At 39.7% G+C, this 13,957-nt stretch overlaps 2 protein-coding genes across 3 annotated transcripts in view; one reads left to right on the top strand and one right to left on the bottom strand.

The window, feature by feature from the left end:
• Positions 1-8,347, top strand: part of si:ch73-71d17.2 (RPA-related protein RADX) — a 12,563-nt gene extending 4,216 nt beyond the window's left edge. Inside the window, exons 3-16 of one of the 2 annotated variants that reach the window (XR_008396665.1) lie at positions 405-576; positions 832-940; positions 2,108-2,199; positions 2,364-2,489; positions 2,580-2,687; positions 2,811-2,984; positions 3,953-4,074; positions 4,175-4,248; positions 4,328-4,405; positions 4,486-4,535; positions 4,977-5,276; positions 5,391-5,543; positions 6,054-6,264; positions 7,522-7,659. Coding sequence is in view for 1 of the 2 variants with exons in the window: in XM_017472136.3 (XP_017327625.1) it covers positions 405-576; positions 832-940; positions 2,108-2,199; positions 2,364-2,489; positions 2,580-2,687; positions 2,811-2,984; positions 3,953-4,074; positions 4,175-4,248; positions 4,328-4,405; positions 4,486-4,535; positions 4,977-5,276; positions 5,391-5,543; positions 7,522-7,646 (1,683 nt within the window). In the remaining variant the exon portion in view is untranslated. Of the gene's footprint in view, positions 1-404; positions 577-831; positions 941-2,107; positions 2,200-2,363; positions 2,490-2,579; positions 2,688-2,810; positions 2,985-3,952; positions 4,075-4,174; positions 4,249-4,327; positions 4,406-4,485; positions 4,536-4,976; positions 5,277-5,390; positions 5,544-6,053; positions 6,265-7,521 lie in introns of both variants that reach the window. The other variant, XM_017472136.3, reaches the window with a different exon arrangement.
• amdhd1 (amidohydrolase domain containing 1) lies at positions 7,666-13,957 on the bottom strand. Its single transcript, XM_017472138.3, has 9 exons — positions 13,460-13,957; positions 13,209-13,315; positions 13,064-13,128; positions 12,530-12,807; positions 12,056-12,281; positions 10,583-10,707; positions 10,392-10,485; positions 10,129-10,289; positions 7,666-8,454 (listed from the first exon to the last, which is right to left on the bottom strand). The coding sequence occupies exons 1-9, from the start codon at positions 13,594-13,596 to the stop codon at positions 8,349-8,351; spliced, it is 1,299 nt and encodes a 432-aa protein (XP_017327627.1). The 5' UTR covers positions 13,597-13,957; the 3' UTR covers positions 7,666-8,348.

The following is a 13,957-nucleotide window of genomic DNA, read 5'->3' as shown; positions in this document are numbered from 1 at the left end:
TTTCAAATGAGACGTTAAACTGAGGTCCTGACTCTCTGGTCACTGAAAATCCTAGGACACTTATCGTAAAGAGTAGGGGTATAACCCCGGTGTCCTGGCGAAATTCCCCCATTGGCCTTTATCTGTCATGGCCCCTTAATAATCTCCATCCCTGAATTGGCTACATCATTCTCTCCTCTCCACTAATACCTGGTGTGTGGTGGGCATTCTGCCACACTATGGCTGCTGTTGCATCATCCAGGTGGATGCTACGCACTAGTGGTGGTTGAGGAGATTCCCCCACCCCCATAGTATGTAAAGCGCTTTGAGTGTCTAGAAAAGCGCTATATAAATGTAACTGTAAAAACACAGAATTTACTCCTTCCTTCTACTAACTCGTAAGTTACCTTCTCTGTCTGTGGCAGGCCGAGCTACAGGTCGCTGACGGCTCCATGAGTGTGTGCGTGGTGCTGTGGAACAGCATATGCTTAGACTGGTACCGTTGCCTGCAGCCTGGTCAGGTTTTAAGACTGTGTCGGTACAGAGTGAAGGACAGCTACAGCAGCCGGAGCGGACAAGATGCAGAACCAAATATTGGTACAGAGAAACATCCAGCTACCGTTCTCATCGTTGCGCATCATAGATAAAGTTCCATCCGCTGCATTCACTGCACCAGAGAACAGGGTTCTGCTATTCAGGCCTCTTCTGTAAAATTGTTTCCCACCAACCCCAGTATAATTGACACAAGTGTAAAAAAACCCAATCCGACACATACAATCACTGTTTCATGCTTTTCAGTATTTGGCTTGTCTAGCATTTTAACCTTTCTTTGTTTTTCTCCTTCTCTATCAGAGATCAGTCTAAACTCCAGAAATCCTACAGCTAAAGTCACCATCATTCCAAAACAGCAAGTTTCACCTGAGTGGGGTTTACCAGACCTGCCACATAACTTCCTCACCGGGTAACCATACATAAACACGGGGGGGGGGTTGTTTTTTGTTTTTTAAACTAATAGTATACAGTTTAACCCAAAACTCTGTATCATTTTTAAATTCAAATTTCAGAATTTCCATCACCAGTTCACTCTGGCTTACTTAACAGCGCTTTACAACCTTTACAACTTCTACAACCTTTAGATCTCCACCCTTTCATTCTCTAAACTACAAAAAAAAGCATTCAGTCTGGAAGATATTTAGGATATTTTATAAACAAGGAGTATTGTTTTATTAGCATAGACTTTCTCTGAAAATTGTCTTTAAGACAGTTTGCAGTTGTAAAATTTGAAGCAAGGACCCAAGGGGTTTAGCCAGGTTATGCAATGGTTTGTTTCCAAATGACTGCTTTAAAAAAAATCCAGCTTTGTGAAACCTGCTGCATATGGTTTTTTCTGAGACTGCATCACAGGGTTGCTATTTAGTTTTGAGAAGTAGAAGTACAGTTTTGTAGGACTAATGAAAAAGCCTGTTTTTGCACTTTAATAAAAGTAACATAAAAATGCCTACATTTCTGTTTTGACTTGATGACTCCAAGAATTTTATGGAAACAGAGCGAGTCACTGAAGACGAATTGAATTGCCGAAGCTGAATTGTTTTAGTAATATAACTTGTCTGTCTATCTCCGTCATGGAGCTTGGATATTGCTGTTCCTCTTTCTGATGCAAATGTCAATATTCTTACAGTGACTGATTCACCCACCTACAGTTTGGCCACCAAATATTTGACTTTTTCATATCTCCGTTGTTTGTAGTCTTATAAAGATGATACACTGTTTGGACAAATGTTTGCGGACACCCGACTGTCACACCCGTATATGAGCCTTCCCCAAACTTTTACCACAAAGTTGGATGCACACATTTGTCTAAAATGTTGCTAATGCTCTTGTGGTTAAATGAGCACAAATTCCCACAGCTATGTTCCAAAATCTAGTGGAAAACCTTCGCAGAAGTGTGCAGGTTATTATGAGAGCAAAAGGGGAGGGGATTAAATCTGGAATGAGATGTTCAACAAGCACACGCAGGTGTGATTGGTGAAGTGTCCGCATACTTTTGGCAACATAGGGTACGTTCATAGTTCTTTTGTTATTTTGTTTGCTTGTATAGTACGTTCACTGTGTGTCATGTCTTCTGCAGACATGATCTACAAAGTTCTCCTGACAGCACCATCTGCGACGTTATCGGCGTGGTTGTTTTTGCGGGCCGACAAGAACGTATCAGGAGTAAGGGTGAGACAACACTACAAACAACTCGCTCAACTAAGTGAACCTAATCAGAGGAGTGTGTTTTCTGTTTCAGTAGCGCAGCACAGCGGGACTCGAGCCAATAGCCGTTTCTGTATACTGAAATCCGTCGTTTCGTTTTGTTTTGATCCGTTTTGTTTCGTTTCAAGATGGACGGAGGTCAGAATTTGAAGAGTACCGGTGGCTCCGGTTGGAAGATGGGACCACAGATCAACCAATCACCATTAAGCTTTTTTCGACATCACAGCCAGACATCCAAAGCCAAATCCAACCAAGTAATCGCACATATCGTCTTTTTATTAAAACAGATGTAATGCAAAGCGTTATTGTTCAAATCTTTTTTCTTTTTCTTTTATCATTCTCAGTGGCACTGGTTGTCTGTACTAGGCTCAAGCTATTAAGGAGTACAGTTGGCAGTGCTACAACTTTTGAGTATTTGAGCAATACTTCATTTACCCAGGTGTACTGCACAGGTACTGGACACGCGCGCGCGCGCACACACACACACACACACACACGTGTTCACCCACCCAGCTTTCAATACATAATGCACATGTTTTTGTTTTTCTGAGGTCTGATTGTCTGATGGCACACAGGCACCGGCTCCCACCACGCTATGCCATACAGAGGGATCCGTCCAGTCCGACAATTCCTGCAGTGGTTGAAACAAGTGGACGAGGGCAACATGCTGGACAGGGTTGTGATTGGAGGATACTTCAGCTACCCACCCCTGCCTGTTTCTCTACAAAGCTTTATGGAAAACCGACGCGGTAAAGCATGAGATAATGAACTCGAAATCCGAGCCAAGGGGGGGATAATAATTTTGAATTGAAACCAAAATCTCATGGTTAGTAAGTAAATTTTATTCATAAAGCACATTTAACACAGCAAAGCTGAACAAAGTGCTGAACAGAGTAAAGAAAAATAAAATAGAAAACAGCTTAAAACCAAATAAAGACACACAATAGACAATAGTAAAAGTTTAAAACGCCTGGGAGAAAAGATATGCTTTTAGCCTCTTTTTAAAAGTGGTAAATGAAGGTGCAAGGCAGATGTCCAGTGGCAGTTGATTCCATAAACGAGGGGCGGCGACTTTTGGTCATATAGTATGCCATTGTCCATGGTGTAAGTCACATGGATTGGATTATTAGACGAAAGACTGCATTATTATGAATATTGTTAGTGATTAGAATTAGAATACTTTAGATGAGCAGACATGTATGACTTTTTATTTATTATTAAAAGTCTTTAATTATGCCGACTGCTGATTATCTCTGCCTTGTGTGACACATTTATTTATTTATTTATTTATCACGTTGCTTGCAGATTCATTTGAATTATTTATTCAGAGCTCATGTCACTTGAGAACATGGTGTCAGATATGGGTATACTTGCTGAAAGAGAGACTATGATATGTTTACGATGGCAACAACAAGAGCGAAAGCAGAGCTGTGCTTCTTTACAGAATGTTCAAATATGTAACCAATTCCAAAAAATAATAATAATAATGATTTCTTAACAAATCTAGCGAAATGATCATACCTGTCAGGAAAATACAGAAATGTAGTCCACGGGCAGTATTTTGTCATCTTTGAAGAACATTCAATATGGTTTGCATCCATATTGACAGTCTGGAGACCATGTAACGAGTGTGTACAGCTTACTTGAAAGGCACTAAAAATATGATGATATAAATATGCACTAAAACAGTGAAATTGTGTGTGTTTGTATTGTTCAGGTGAGGCAGGCCTGATCAGTGGAGGAGAAATGAAGCTCCAGTGTGACAGGCTACATTACAGAGAGAGACAACGCTTTGTTGTTCAGTGCACTATCACTGCAGCCTGCTACCACTGCAGACAGGTACACACACACACACTGTATATTGAATACATCTCATGTCATCAAGGATTTAATCACATATCAGTTTTTATAATAAAATCTTTCTGTGTCTCTCTCCTAGGATATGAGGGCGATGCAGAATTCAGACCCACTAACAGCTCAACTTAGTCCTAGAGCGCCCAGACAAAGAGAAGGGTTTGTGTTTCTTTCTTGTGTATTTGTGCATAATGTGCCCTGTATGAGCATTGTGATTGCGATACTGTTTGTTTTGTAGGTCAGACCCTTTTAAAACTCCAACAAAAAGGAAATTGCTCTTTACCGCTGCTTCTTCTAGCAGCAGCTCCAGAAAGAGGTAATGTGTATATGAGAGAGAGAGCGCGAGAGCGCTCTGGAGTTTTCTGCTTCTTTCAAACAACGTGTTCTTGTTGTCAGGTTGGCATCACCTTTTCATCGAACATCAACAGAGGAGGATGCAGAGAACGGTGAGAGATCTATAGACACTTCCGTTAAAAGTGTTTTTAGCAGCATGCCGAATGCTGCTGTTCAAGTAAATGTTCTATAAAGTTTTAAAGAAGCAGCTTTCAATTTTAAAGCTGTCTGCTGACATCAAGGTGAACAGCAATTACAATGACAACACTGACAAGCCTTCCTCTTCTTCCCACCTAATACGATACCCTCTGTTCAGATTATGTATGCCTTGTGAGTTCCCTTTTTTTACAGGAATAGAGCTGAGCAGGCATTTCCTGTCTGAGGGCAAATGCTAATTCCTGGCTGGAGAAATGTAAAAAGAGGCCTGAAATCTGCTGAAGAACAGTTGTCTTTGAAGGGCAGGGTCTTTAAAATGAATGATTTGTTCGTATGAAAGTGTAACGCGGTTGGTTTTGGGGCAGCTAATGTTTTGGAACGTCTTGTTCCTTCTGCAGATTTCTCTATGTTTGATGGAGCTATGGAATTTCTGGTTGGAAATGACGACGATGATTATGAAGACGATGATGACGAAGATTTCTCCATGCCACCCAGTAGCCCTATGCAGTCCCACATTGGTATGCCTCATGTCGCCCTTGAGACATTACCGTGGAGCTTCTGTTATGAACGACGGCACGTCCAAGCAGCAGCTGTGGGAATGCAGACCAACAGTTTCCACAGACTCCTCCCACGCAGAGAGCTGGAGTCCTTTAGCCCTGCCCATTGTTACACTGGTTACTTCACCTTAAAAATGAGAGGTTGGAATGACAGAAGAAAACAAATGTGTTTACGCACACACAATTGTGACCATTGTCAGAGGCCCACACACCACATCACAAACATTTTATGTGTGAATGTGTGTGTGTATGCAGTTTTATCAGATGGAGTGATGCTGGATGTCATCTTCTTCCCTGCCACTCCTGGGACCTTGCACTGGAAGCCCCTACCCGTGACACACGACAACACATGGGAGTCTGTCCTTTCACATGGTGGCTTCTCTTCACATGCTCCACCCCCAAGCCCAGGTAAAAAAAAAATAACTCCATCGAAAACATATCCTCCTGCTAGTAGAAATGTATTCATTTGTAAAGTATTTTTTATTTCAACATGTACCATATATTTAATGTACTTGTGGCCAAAAAATATTCAATCTTCTGTTGTGTAAGAATGAGGAGGCTTTTTACAAGAACTTACATACATGCTTCTTGTTTCCTGTTTCATTTCAGCACTGCCACTAAATGCTGTTTTTCACATGAGCATACATTTTGCTATATACAGTGTCCTCCAATAATATTGGCACCCTTTGTAAATATGAGTGAAGAAGGCTGTGAAAAATTGTCTTTATTGTTTAACCTTTTTATCTTTTGTTCAAAAACTTCACAGAAATACTCTGCTCTCATGGATATCAAACAATTGCAAAAAAACAACACAGGTTTCTAAAAAATATATATATATATATCTCCTTGTTAAATATATATGTGCAACAATTATTGGTGTCCTTTTAGTCATTACTTTGTGCTAACTCTCTTTGTCAGGATAACAGGTCTGAGTCTTCTATAATGCCTGTTGAGGTTGGAGAATACATGGCGAGGGATCTGAAATCATTCCTCCAAAACAGAATCTCTCCAGGTCCTTCAATTTTTGAGGTCCATGCTGGTGGACTCTCCTCTTCAGTTTACCCCACAGGTTTTCTATGGGTTTCAAGTCAGGGGACTGGGATGGCCATGGCAGGCTCTTGATTTTGTGGTCAGTAAACCATTTCTGTGTTGATTTTGATGGATGTTTTGGATTATTGTCCTGCTGAAAGATCTAACCACGGTCCATTTTAAGCTTTCTGGCAGAGGCAGTCAAGTTTTCTTTTAATATTTGTTGATATTTCATAGAGACCATGTATCCTAACAAAATGTCCAGGTCCTCTGGCAGAAAAACAACCCCAAAACATTAAAGAGCCACCATCATATTTAACCGTGGACATGAGGTACTTTTTCCATATGGCTACCTCTCTGTGTGCGCTAAAACCATCTCTGGTGTTTATTGCCAGAAAGCTCTATTTTGGTTTCATCTGACCATCGAACCCGATCCCACTTGAAGGTCCAGTAGTGTCTGGCAAACTGAAGACACTTGAGTTTGATTTTGGATGAGAGTAGAGGCTTTTTTTAAAAAATTTTTTAAAAAACCCTTCTAAACAGCTTGTGGTGCTGTAGGTTACTTCGGATTGTAGTTTTGGAGACTTTCTGACCCCAAGATGCAACTAACTTCTGCAATTCTCCAGCTGTGATCCTTGGAGATTTTTTGGCCACTCAAACCGTCCTCTTCACAGTGCGCTGAGACAATGTAAGCACGCGTCCAATTCCAGGTTGATTCATAACATTTTCAGTTGACTGGAACTTGGGCATTTTCAATGCTTGTGCTATTTCCTTATAGCCACGTCCCATGTTGTGAAGCTCAACAACCTTTTGCCGCACATCACAGCTATATTCCTTGGTCTTACCCATTGTTATGAATGAGTAAGAGAATTTGGTCTATGTGTTGCCTCATAATTATACCCCCATGGAACATGATTGAACAATTTCCTGTTCCTAGTCACCCAGGTGTACTAAAAAATTTTAAAATATCAATGGGAATATACTTCAAATATATTTTTATCATATGAATTCATAGGGGGGCCAATAATTGTTGTGCACGCACATCATTTTTTTTTTTTTTTTTTAGATAAACCTGTGCCGTGTATGCAGTTGTTTGATATATACGAGAGTATTTTTGTGAATTATTTGAACAAAAGATCAAATGTTAGGCAATAAGGACAATTTTTCACAGCCTTCCTTGCTCATATTTACCAAGGGTGCCAATATTAGTGGAGCGCACTGTATGAACCGAGTTTAGGGTATATACAAATGGGGATCGAAATTAATTCAATTAGGTGGACCGATATCTTTGCAAGTAAACATATATTACAATCACAACGGTACTTTAATTACAGCCTCTGTGTTTCTCCACCCACAGCTGATTTGATTGCCACTGCAGCACAGCTGACGAATCGGAGGCTGGTGTGTGTGCTGGAGGCTTGTGCGCTAGGTGGAGACAATGTGGAGCTCATCCTGAACCGTGCTTTTCCTCTAAGGAGCTGACTGCACACGACTACAAAGCTGAGATTTCTTTTTATTGAATTTATTTATTGCACAGAGCCAGTGCATCACACATACATTTCTGCTTTTTTGTATTGGACATTCTTGGTTTTGTAACTATATAAAATATAAATGTTTTATTCTTGAACGACAAGCTTTTCCTGTATGGGTGTGTAGTATTCTCAAATCCAGCAGTTTCATTCAAAATGTGTGTATATATAAATGTAGATCAAATAAATGTGATTTTTTTTTTTTAAATAAATTATAAGTATTGATTCTGTTTTCTGTTGAAAACAGAAAAGTGTGGAATAATCCACCACATTTTTGCACAGCTTGCTGTCTACTGACTTAACAGTGATATTGCTAATGTCTGTAAAGTACAAACTAATGGCAAAAATGACCTGAGGTGTTATTGTATATTTCTAAGCTACCTTTTTTAAGCTACTTTTTTATTTGACAAACTCATATGCCTTTGTATACTACATATATTTTAGTCATTTCGTATCGTTATTTAAATTATATAATATAATTTATATCTTCACTGAAAGCCCCCTGTACAAAAAACATCGTCTTTTTTTTTTTTTTTTGATCAGGGAGTTTGTATTGTAATGTTTGACTTCACAGCACCTTAATAACAGCCATACATGTCTTCACATAAACTGTTGATTATCAGCAGCTCTTTGAAATAAAAGAATGTTTCTACATTCAGAGGTCCAAGACCTTGTCATTTTCATAAACAATGTTGCCTTTGATGATGACAAATCTCACCAGCTCCTGATGGCTTCCAAACTGGTAGATAAGATGCTCCCATCTGCACAAAGTAAGAAGAAATGGTGAGACAGTGGACTATTCATCCCATGAGACAGAGTTTCGCTGTCTTGTCTATCGTGATTCAAAATACTGGTGAGTTGATTTTTGCTTCTCTGAGGTGTTCTATTTAATATTCATTATAAGTGCTACCTCTTTTTACACACTCGGCAGCAACACCAGTGGTAACGGCGTACAGAGCACAAATAGTCCAGAAAGTTAAGCTAATAAGAAGGAAGCGTTATGGCTCTTGTGTCAAACACAAGCCCCACTGATACTGAAAAAGCCACACTATCCACGATCCATCGGAAGGTAGTTACCATAATCTGCCATATATTATATACATGCACTCTCTCTGCATCCCAATTCGCCTACTACTACTATGTACTAAAGGTATATACTCTTTTTTTTTTTTTTTTTTTTCTTTCCCCCACACAGTATATACTTTTGAGTGTGTTGCAAAAGAGTATGCAAATACTGGAACATACTACTGTAATGTGTCATGTAACAGAAGAGTCTAGGAACATTGTTGCCTAGTTATGCACACTGTCACCATAAACACACTCTTTGTTGCATTTCAGCTTTTATTCATTCATTATTCCTTATAGAATTTATACTATATAATTTAATTTACCATATTCCCTTGATTTTATTTTTTCCATGTTTCATTTACTCCTCTCTAAAATGCGTCCTTGAATTCGGCAAAGCAAACCGTCACAAGACTCCTCCATCATGCGAGGAGTTGTGGGAAATAATAGCTGAAAAAGTGATCCACACTTACAAAATCTAACGTACATATAGTAGTAGACCATCCAGGTGTCTTTGGGATACTCATTTCAACATACTAGATTTGGGACACACTAATTCTAATCTCGGATACTATTTAGGATGGGTAGTAGGCGAATTGAGACGCAGGTTCTGGTTTCTATCGTGCCTGGCTTGACTGAGGTCTCAAATGCGGGTTAAAATAAATGCCCGTGCGCTGTGTTTTGATGTAAATCACAATCACGTCTCAAAATTATTCAGAAGCACATCATGTGTTGCACTAGCGATGAAGTGACCAGAAACTAATTTCAGTGGGATGAGGAAATATACAAAATAAAATCACGATTGTTGTCCTGATCTGTACTATTAAACTGGTAAGTGTGGCATGCTTGTGCATTTCACATGGATGTCAGACCGCAATAGGGGTGGTGATGACACCATATACATAAGATACTAGACTATTTCTTATGTAGTCTAATCATTTAAGGCACAATATTCCATCAAACATTCTTTCCATGTCAATAATTGGGGAAAATGGCACCTTATATTACAAAGCCTGATTTATTTCCTTACAATACAATGTATTGATATTGCACTGGTTTAAATAGTTTCCATTACTTTTTTAATAAATGTATTAAAAATTCATATTCTTTGTGTCAATATGATCTTGTGAAGTGAAGTCTGTATCAGGATATGTCTTGTATCATGTCTTTACGTATCGTCTCATACCTATCCCTGATCTGTATTTAAATATGGACCATGATACCATAGGTTTGGAAATAAGTTAAAATGTTATCAAACCCAATATAGTAATCCAGTGTTCTTTAATAATCCAGTATTTCAGACCATCATGATCATAAATTCTAAACTTTTCCATGCATTAAAGCATGAATTTTGTGGATGATGTGTGTACCGTGGGGCATTAATGATGAGAAGATCTCCTTGTTTGCCAGGCTCCAGAGATCCATGTGACTGTGAGTGATTTAACGCGTAGGCTGCGTTTATTGTGGCAGCTGCCAGAGCTTCAGGCATCGACATTTTCAATGTCACACAGGCCAAGTGCATCACCATAGGCTACCAAAAAGTATTGTAAAGAGTGTTACACACACACACACAAAGCTAATACGCTGTATTTCATCTACATAGTGTTAAAACATGTATGTATATGTTAGTTACCATTGAGCAGCAGTAAGCATTGGGATTAAAGTCACTCCCAAGTGCTACAATAACTCCAGCATCAAGCATATCTCTGGCCCGAGGACATGGAAGCCTGTTTTGATGATAGAAATATTGATTTCTGCTCATTCATGGTTTGCAGTTCTAAGCTTTATTAGCAAGGTTCTACTGTTTTTACTCTAAACATCTACCTGAGAATGTAGGCAGTGGTAGGCAGCAGAACAGCACATGTTTTTGCTCTTGCCATGGCAGCAATGCCCTCATCAGTCACTTCCTCCAGGTGACTTATGGCTAAAGCACCAAGCTCCGCCCCAAGCTAACATTAGGAGTCAGAGCAAAAAGGGCAAACGCAGGTATTGCATTATATTGGTGTTGCGTTTAAGCTTTCTCTCTATATGTGTCTCTTATTTGCCTTTTAATAATAGTGCTTTACTACATGACAGTGCAAGACAATAAAGAACTATTCATACCCTTTTCCTTTGCATAATGATACCTTTTAAAAATATTAGTTGTTCTCTGGAACTTGATATTTAGTTTTATGTGAAGAGTCAAAGAAACCGATTTTTCTAGTAAGAAAATTATTCAAGTGACCTGTTTCAATACTGTGTTTAAACTGCCCTAATTGACACTGTGGTGGAATTTTGGCCCAATCTTCTTTGCAGAACTGCTTTAGTCCGGCCCCACTGGAGCCTTCGAGCATTTGAGCATAAACTGCCCGTTTAAGGTCCTGCCACAGCATCTCAATTGGTTCAATTGGTGCTTTTTTTGAGCTATTCAGTGGTGGGCTTATCCCTGTGCTTTGGATCATAGTCTTGCTGCATAATCCAGTTGCTCTTGAGTTTAAATTTACAGTTGGAAGACCAGGCATTCTCCTTTAGGATTTTCTGGCAGAGAGCAGAATTCATATTTTTCTCAATTATTGTAAGTTGCCCAGGCCCTGAAGCAGCAAAACATCCCCACACCACTTCCACCACCATACTTGACCGGAGAAATTTTAGAAGGTCAGCCACTGCGGGGAAAGTTCACTACTGTGCTGAGTTTTCCCATTAGGACATAAATAGCTTTGTAACCCTTCCCAGACTGATGTATGTCACCCTCACCTTCACCCATCACCTTCTTCCTCATCATTTCTGGAATTTCTTGCAACTTTGGCATAGTGTGTTACTATGTAAGACTTTTTAACCAACTTCATGCTGTTGAAAAGGTTCTATTTAAGTGTTTTGATTGAACAGGATTTGCAGTAATCAAGTTGCGTCCAGGCCAGCTGCATTATAAATGCAGTTTCATAAATTTGGGGAAGTAGTAACTATGGGGGCAGATACATTTTCACACAGACCCAGTTAGTATTGGATAACTTTTTTTGCTTCAATAAATAACATTATCATTTAAAAACTTTTTGTGTTTGCCCAGGTTGCCTTTGTTTTATTTTAGATTTTGTTTTAATTTCTGAACCAATTTAGTATGAGAGATACACAAAAATAGAAGAAATCAGAAAAAAACTTTCACAACACTGTATCTAATGGAAAAGCACTTATATGACCATCAGTCCTTTTAATTCGGTGTAGATTTGAGCCAGATGAAGTGTGTTGACTCTCTTTGAAGACCTATGAATACTTTATATACACTCAGATATATATACACAGTAACATAATACGTATACACACCTGTGCAGAGTTCATAGGATGCAGTTCATCTCCATGAAAGTTGATGTTGAGACCCATGTCCTTCCCAGCCTGGAGAATTCGGCGTGTGGAATTCAGATCAAAAACTCCTTTCTCACAGAACACGTCAATATTGTCTACCTGCAGGTTGCCAGCGGAAATCTGCTTTTGTACAGCAGGCAGCTGCACTGAGAGAATGTCCTCAGTTGCCTCCTCCATAGTCTTACCTCTGAACACGAGCAGAAGTCAAGAGTGTGCGTGAGATTATGAAAATGACAGAGAAAATATGTGGGTTTTATTATGTACTGGATCAGCAGTTCCTAATCCAGTTCTAGCTGCGAACACATGAACCACAGCATGAAGATGAAAAACTTAGTGTTAGACTGTATTCCAACACTTATACATTGGCCTGCTTTGTATATAACAAGAGACCGTATATAAGCAATAATGAAAAAGGACTAGTATTATGTGTTTCACCTGGCCACTGCATGTGCACCGCAGTATGTTGAGGATATCCCAATAGGCATGGTCTTCCTGGCTGCATCTATAACATTCAACATTTTGAGTTCGGTATTGAGCTCCAGTCCATAACCGCTCTTACACTCCACCAGTGTAGTTCCAGCTCTCAGCATGCGCTCTAGACGACCTTTCACCCCTTGCAGCAGAGTTTCTGGATTTGTTGCACGTGTGTGTGTCACTGTAAAGTGAATGCCCCCACCGGCCTCATGCACCTGCATGTATGTGGCTCCAGCTAGCTACACACACACACACACACACACACACACACACACACACAGTGTGTTAGTATGCATGCCATGACCTACATATCAATTTTGCAAGGAATCTTATTTTCACTGCCCTTAAATACTACTTTTATTGTTCTCTGCTTGATATATCACTTTGCTTGTATTTTTCTCATTTGTAAGTCGCTTTGGATAAAAGCGTCCGCTAAGTGAATAAATGTAAATAAAGAAAGGCGGAACTTGCTGATTGAAGACTTTTAAAATCTACCTTCATTGCAAACTCATGTACTCTGTCCCCAGCCCAAACCGGATGAGTGTGTGCGTCAACCAAACCTGGAAAAAAAAAAAAAAATAGGTGACTTAATATTATGATCATTTGAATTATACAAAATAGGTGGCTGCAGAGTACTTGCCAGGAAGAACACACATGCCAGTAGCATCCAAAACGTGATCAAATACAGCTTCTCTGAAGCGGGACTCGATGGAGTCTGCAGGTCCCACGGCTTCGATAAGTCCATTACTAGAATCAACACAGACATATAGACAGACACAGCCAATGCATGAGCACAAACATAACACAGCATAATTTCTATTTCATTCCAGTCAAGTGTATACATTCTCATAGAAATATGCCACTCGTAACATGCTTTCAAATATGACTTACTGTCCAATGACCACGCTTGCATTCTCAAGAACTGCCAAATTCTGCATCCCATCTTTGGTCAGAAAGTTCTCCCCGTTTTTACACACCATAACCACCTGTTTGGCATTTTTCACTAAAAGCCGGAGACTGTCGGACATTTTGTGGCAGCTTATCTTCTTGAACACGAGCACTGTAACAGAGCTGAGTTCTCACACACACACATCAGACACATGAAAAACCAGGTAAATATTTAGCAGAAATGAGGCAAGATCCAGGGCAAAGGTCTGCAATGGGGAGGGGAACAGAGACGAGAAATAAATGGTTTGTGCTGTGGGGTGGGGGCTGGCTCATAGTAGAGAAGGTAAAAGTAGACATTTTTCATCACATAATTTACACACACTCGAGCTATGACACACTCAATCTCTCAAACCCACAACTCACGACGTGAGAGGCCGCAAATGATCTGCCTATGCCTCTTTTTCTTTATAAAATCATTTGAACAGGTGCCAAAATCTTTTT

Source organism: Ictalurus punctatus, chromosome 7, assembly GCF_001660625.3.
Source record: "Ictalurus punctatus breed USDA103 chromosome 7, Coco_2.0, whole genome shotgun sequence".
Taxonomy (NCBI): Eukaryota; Metazoa; Chordata; class Actinopteri; order Siluriformes; family Ictaluridae; genus Ictalurus; species Ictalurus punctatus.
The sequence above is the reverse complement of the archived record's forward strand: the minus strand, read 5'-3'. Positions and strand labels throughout refer to the sequence as shown.

Coding starts and splice junctions, on each gene's coding strand:
- amdhd1 (XM_017472138.3), bottom strand. CDS start 13,596: ATGTCCGACAGTCTCCGGCTTTTAGTGAAAAATGCCAAACAGGTGGTT. Junction 13,129..13,208: donor TGGCATGTGTGTTCTTCCTG/GCAAGTACTCTG, acceptor TTTTTTTTCCAG/GTTTGGTTGACGCACACACT. Junction 8,455..10,128: donor CTCATCATTAATGCCCCACG/GTACACACATCA, acceptor TACTTTGTGCAG/ATGGGAGCATCTTATCTACC.